General features: G+C 51.1%; 1 protein-coding gene across 1 annotated transcript; it reads right to left on the bottom strand.

The window, feature by feature from the left end:
• Nucleotides 1-222: 222 nt before the first annotated feature.
• Tedc2 (tubulin epsilon and delta complex 2) lies at nt 223-4553 on the bottom strand. The gene is made up of 10 exons (XM_005349189.3): nt 4475-4553; nt 4301-4399; nt 4042-4100; nt 3545-3935; nt 3070-3123; nt 2256-2349; nt 2005-2116; nt 1802-1903; nt 1123-1313; nt 223-816 (listed from the first exon to the last, which is right to left on the bottom strand). Exons 1-10 carry the CDS (start codon nt 4522-4524, stop codon nt 670-672), a joined length of 1299 nt encoding a protein of 432 aa, XP_005349246.1. The 5' UTR covers nt 4525-4553; the 3' UTR covers nt 223-669.
• Between the last annotated feature and the right edge of the window lie 1939 nt (nt 4554-6492).

The raw sequence follows: 6492 nt of genomic DNA, 5'->3' as shown, positions 1-6492 counted from the left end.
TCAGAGCAGCAGTGCACACACGGGGAAGAGACGTCAGGGTCAGAGCAGCAGTGCACACGGGGAAGAGACATCAGGGTCAGAGCAGCAGTGCACACGGGGAAGAGACGTCAGGGTCCCAGGGAGCAAGTGTTAATGGTTTTCCCTCCTCCCTTATGCAGAAGGACAGTCATATTTTTGAAAATTCTACTTGATATAGTCTTTATTTATTTAATCTTACACAGGGTTTCAGGCTGTCCTTGAACTTAGGATTGCCTTGCCTCAGCCTCCCCAGTGGTGAGATTAGATGTGTATCCAAGCCCCTTAATTGATAAAATCCTTAAAACCACAAAGAAAGAAACAAGAATGCGAAATTAAGCCCTACTTTGAAGCCATATAAATACGCAGCTCCAGTATCATACAAGTAGCTTGTGGGCCTAAAGTGAGGCAGTAATGGCAGTCAAGAAGGGCTTTCCAGGAAGGCAGAAAGCTGAGCCTTGACCAGAAAGTCTGGTGGTTATGTGGCATTGAGGGAGCACCCCGACAGCCTCCCTGAGCACCCAGCTTTCCCAGGGAAGTCACAGCTCTCTCTGTGCTCTTAGCTCCTCCAAACAGGAAAATCCTTCAATCCCTGCTCACTACACTCGAGCTGAGAGGAGGGCACTCTCCCAGAGAGACTTCTGCCCAGCCCGCTTAGTCGGCAGGGTCGTCTCGAAGAACCGTGAGGAAGTGCTCACCTCCTTCACAGAGCAGACTGTATGCAGCTCGGCACAGCGCCAGCCAAGGTGGCCCTCCTGGCTCCTGGGTGTTTATCAGAGGGAGGAGTTCAGCCATCAGAACCTGGGGAACAGTACAGGGCCAAAGCCTCAGTGGGACTCTATCCTGGGGCGTTAGCAAGGGCCCCCCAGTGGGAAATCCTGGGACAAGCTTCCATTCTCCGTTTTTTCTTTCTGAGATTCTAAGCATCCCGGGCACACAATGTACTTGGAGAATGTTCCAGTTCACACGGAGACCCAGAGGCTCACAGTCACAGCTTCTCCCAGGTCGTTCTCTTGAGACTGACTCACAGGGGGCTCAAGTGCCAGCCTAGTAAGGTCACTGGCTCCCAGGAACCCAGGTACACATCACCACCTCCTGCTGGAGTACCTTTTCTAGATGGATCTGCTGGTCTAACATGGCCACACGAAGCTTCAAGGTAGCCACGGTCTGCAGCTCCTTGGTGCTAGAGTAGAGAAGGAGCTCAGGGCTCCAGGAAGGGTCCATCTTTCCTCCACAGAGTGACGAGGCCTGGCTGGGTTTCTCCACAAGACGTGGTCCTGGCAGCCCTCCTGTCACAGCTACGAGAACAGCCATTTATAGTTTCATGGGGCAGCAGTCGTCACTAAAATTTCTCTTTCCTTACAGGCTAGTACTTAGTTTTCTAGGTATCTCTTCCCTACTCTCAATTGGCCTTGGCTTTAAGGGATACAAAGTCAAGCTTTTAAAACAACCTGTAAGCTGGGCAGTGGTAGCACACACCTTTAATCTCAGCACTCGAGAGGCAGAGCAATAAGATCTCTGAGTTGGAGGCCAGCCTGGTCTACAGAGTAGGTTCCATTACTGCCTGGGCTACACAGACAATCCCTTTATCAAAAAATAAACAAGCGAACAAAACAAAACAAATACACAAAACAAAAAACCAGCCTAGTGTGTGGCAGGCTGTGGTGTGTTTGGTGTGATGGGTTTGCTTGCCCCTGGGCCTGGCTTGGTGCCTACTCAGTCACAGGCAGGGCAGGTTAAAATGCCTGATCCAGTCCAGAGTTCAGTACATGCAGTAGCACCTCACCTGTCTGGAGCGCCTGGATCCTGTGGAGACACTGTTCCACAAAGGCCTGCAGTCCTTCCAGCACCAGCAGGCATCGGTACTCCTGCGTCCAGTCAGTGGGGGCTACACGAATTAAGGAGGGCAAGCGGAGTCCGTGATGGTCCCCAAAGCCTCCCTGCCACCCTTGCCTGCCACCCTCCACCATTCCCGTCAGGCCCACTGACCTGCTGACAGTGCCTTCTGCATATGAAGTCTCAGCAGTGTACAGGTCTTCCTCAGGCTCTGGGCATGAGCCTCTACTTCAGCAGCACCAGGCCTGTGGCTGGAGCAGCCTGACTGCACACTAGTCAGGGAAACTGTCCTGTGGCCACAGGTGGGTTGGGAGAGATACCACTGCCATGCCACAGGGGCCCTTTCCCAAACCTGCCAAGTTCAGAGCCACAAACCCCTGGTTCTTCCTTGCTAGTAAGGATACGGCCAGCTGGAGTTTTTGGAGGAACTGCGCTTTGGCGGCTCTGGTGGCATCTGTGGAGTCACTGGCTTGTACAGCACTGAGCTGGGCCCACAGACTGGAACAGGTACAGAGGCGGCCCCAGAGGAGCAAGGTTATTTTAACTAATAACAAGGGACCTTAAGAGGTAGAGGAGGATGGACAGGGGCACATATCCCTGGGTACATGGCTTTGCAGAAGCCTCAGGGAACCTAGAGATACTGACAAAGACAAGCGGGCAGGGTAGAGCCGTGCCAGGCACAGTGCAAACGCCTGAGAGGCGCCATCTTGTCTGACCCTTACAGCACCTCTATGGAACAGGGCCTGTTCCTGCCATTCCAGAAGGAAGACAGCCTGGAATTGAATGGTTGAGGGGTGGAGAGACGGCTCAGTGGTTAAGAACACTTGCTACTCTCAGAGAGGAGGACATGAGTTCGGCTCCCAGCACTCACCTTAGGCAGCTCACAACAACCTATAACTTCAGATCCAGGGGTGGATCTGACACCCTCTCCTGGTGGGGTGCCCACAGGAACACACACACACGCCGAAACAAAAAATAAGTCAAGTGGCAGGGACACAAACTTTTAATCCCAGCACTTGGGAGGCAGAGGCAGGCGGATCTCTGAGAGTTTGAACCCAGCATGGTATACAGAGTATATTCCAGGACATCTAGGGCTACACAGAGAAGCTGTTTCGACCCCGAGAGAGCAAAAGCAGAGAGGCCTGCTGCAGGGTTCTGTTTGCAAGTCCTAATGTTAGTGATGTTTCCCATGTCTCTCAGTTCCCCACTCAGCCTTACCGGGAATTCTGGGAAGCCGTCTTCCTGAATGCCGCAGGTAATTGTAGGAGAGTCCTGTCAGAAAGAAGCCAATGCTTGGAGCAGCCTCTTCTCATTCTAGGACTGTCATTCTTACTCCTGGCTCAGAACCCATCAGCGCGAATCTCCTCCACCCCTCTCCGTTAACTAACTGTCTGTCTGACAAGCATCTTGAAAAGGGCTTCTGGAGTAGTATGGGTGCTGGCCCAGTCCAGAGAGAAGAAAGGGCATCAAGCACCAAGAACACATCCAAGCCATGCAGAGCCCCTCTAAAGCCCCTTGTCTGGTCAGGTTCCAGAATGACAAACCTGATGCCATCTCAACCAGTTGTTCTACCCTGCCTGCTTCATTGCGTGACACGGAGCATGTACCCAGAGCTTCCCCATTCAGCTCAACGCCCTGCTAAGATCTGAACAGACAGAACGCAGTTTCTCCAGTTAGGGTCTGGGAAGCTTACCCCTTGTCTTTCAGTGTGAAGGGTTCTGTGGCACGAGGAACAGCTGATGGGGCCATTTGTTGGTCCCTGAGGCCTGGTCCAGACCCGGCAGCTTGGGATCCTGTTCTCATATGGGTCCTATCTCCCCTTGACAGAGGTCTGCCCTTGGGGTAGTCCTTGGCAGGGATTGTGGCCCGTTGTGCGCCCTTGGTGGATCTGGCACCTGATGCACGGCCGCCAACCTGGCTGGAGGGATGGGAATGGGCAGGGGCAGTGGCACCAGAAGCGGCTGCATTAGATGTTCTGTCTCTTTGTCCAGCCTTAGACGGGCCTTTCCTCACTCGTACAGCCTTCTCCAGTGCCTGTGTCAGAAGCTCCAGTTCCCTGAGGTCTTGAGCACTTGGTGTGCATGCTGCGAAAGTCAAGAACGAGGCTTCACTGTCCCAGGACGGAGCCCCCATGACAACTTGCCAGAGAAAGGCCAGGGGCAGCACGTGGAAAAAGCAGCTGAGGTTTACCTGGAGTTGGGGCCTCTTCCTTGGTTTCTGGCTCCGGAGCTAGGGCCCTGGCTGGTTCCCTGCAAAGACAGGGAAGCTATGTCATGATCCAACCAGACCCTACCACCCCTCAACAGATACCCAGCTTCTGACTCTACAGAATAAAGAGGGATAGTAATGGTAACCGGCTTCCAACGTGTGCAGATGCACTTGGCCTTCCAGTTCCTGGGGCTCTGCATGATTCCGAGGAGGGCTTGGATAGGTCCCAAGGTCCGCGTACCAGACTTGCAGCAGCCGCCTGGAAACGCGCAGGCTCCGCTCCAACTGTCGCTGCCGCTCGGCGCAGGAGTCCAGGGCGCCCTGCACCTCTGCCACTATCCTGAGGACAAGCACCATGTGAGCCTCGGAACCCCGCGCCCGCCCGCACCAGTCCCTCGTGTCGCACGAGACCCACCGGCGCGCGCAGTCCGTGGGTAGCCGGTAGTCTGCTTTCGCTCCAAGCATTTTTGCCGCTGCTTCGGAGTCCCGCACCTTCCGGACAGACGGCCGTCCACTTCCGGTTAGGCTACCCAATCGAGCACATCGACCAAGACCTGCTCCGTAGTGTGCGAATCCACGTCATCATCCAGGCTCCGCCCTAATCCAGCCGGTCGCCCCCCCCCCCCCCCCCTTCTTAGGAATCTCCATAAGGACTCCAGGGTAGATAAGAGTAGCTCGCTTCCGGTTTGGGTAACCAGATTATGCTCATCTGGTAGGGCGTCCGTCTTCACCAGTTTCTGTCTAACCTCCTTTGAAAGCAGAGATAAACTGTCTTGCTGACTCCGGGACCACTTAACAGTCTAGCATAGGGTTGAAAGATGATGTTTTAGAACTGGGTCAAAGGACAGAAAGCATGGGAACAAATGTCAGGTACCAAGAGAGAGAGCAACGAAGCCCAGGAAATCTGGAACATATGGCACCTAGATGGGTTTGCCGCCTGACAGTGGAGCCATCTGCCTAAATTATGCTAGGCCGCGAAAGGGACAGAGGTGTGATGGATAACAGGAGGGGAGGCTTCAGCCTAGAGAATGACCGTGAGTGGTTAGGGACAGTGGGCAGTAGACCAGTACACACACTGCAGTAAGGCCTAGCAACGGTCTTTGTCTGCAAAGATTTGCCAAATCAACTATCACTTTATGCTTCCTATCGAAAGCTATTTCTATACCACCTACATTTCATTTTAAAACTATGTAGACTAGGCTGGCCTTGAATTTACAGAGATCTGCTACTCAAAGGTTGCTTATTTCACACACACACACACACACACACACACACACATCAGTACATTATTCTGTATTCTCAATTGAGTCAGAATGTGAAGCAGGATCTCATGTAGCTTAAACTGGCCTTGTCTTCACTATGTACCTGAGGATCTGAACTCATCATCTTCCTGCCGCCACCTCTTTTTTTAAAAAGCAAAAACAAGCCGGTCGTGGTGGCGCACACCTTTAATCCCAGCACTTGCGAGGCAGAAGCAGGCAGATCTGTGAGTTTGAGGTCAGCCTGGACTACAAGGGCTAGTTCCAGGACAGGTCCCAAAGCTACAGGGAAACCCTGTCTCGGAAACAAAACAAAACAAAAACAACCACAGACTCAACGCAATGCCTATCAAAATCCCAGCAAAATTCTTCAAATACTTCGAAAGAATAGTACTCAACTTCATATGGAAAAGTAAAAAAATCCAGGATAGTCAAAACAATCCTGTACAATAAAAACTTCTGGAAGCATCACAATCCCTGACTTCAAACTCTACTACAGAGCCACAGTACTGAAAACACCTGGTATTGGCATAAGAACAGACAGGAGGGCCAATGGAACCGATAGAAGACCTGGATATCAATCTACACATCTTCGAACACTTGATCTTTGATAAAGAAGCAAAAAAATATCAAATGGGAAAAAGAAAGCAATTTTAACAAGTGGTGCTGGCATAACTAGATATCAACATGTAGGAGAATGAAAATAGACCCATATCTATCACCATGCACAAAACTCAAGTCCAAATGGATCAAAAACCTCAACATAAAGCCAGCCACACTGAACCTTATAGAAGAAAAAGTGGGAAGTACACTTGAACACATTAGCAAAGGAAACCACTTCCTAAATATAACCCCAGCAGCACAGACACTGAGAGAAACAATAAATGGGACCTCTTGAAACTGAAGTTTCTGTAATGCAAAGGACACGGTCAACAAGACAAAATGACAGCCTACAGAATGGGAAAATATCTACACTAACCCCACATCAGACAGAGGTCTGATCTCCAAAATATACAAAGAACTCAAGAAATTGGACACCAATAGATCACATAACCTAATTTAAAAAAAAAATGGAGTACAACCAGCCTGGTCTACAAGAGCTAGTTCCAGGACAGGCTCCAAAGCCACAGAGAAACCCTGTCTCGAAAAACCAAAAAAAAAAAAAAAAAAAAAA

The sequence above is a fragment of the Microtus ochrogaster genome, chromosome 7, assembly GCF_000317375.1.
Source record: "Microtus ochrogaster isolate Prairie Vole_2 chromosome 7, MicOch1.0, whole genome shotgun sequence".
NCBI classification, from domain to species: Eukaryota; Metazoa; Chordata; class Mammalia; order Rodentia; family Cricetidae; genus Microtus; species Microtus ochrogaster.
The sequence above is the reverse complement of the archived record's forward strand: the minus strand, read 5'-3'. Positions and strand labels throughout refer to the sequence as shown.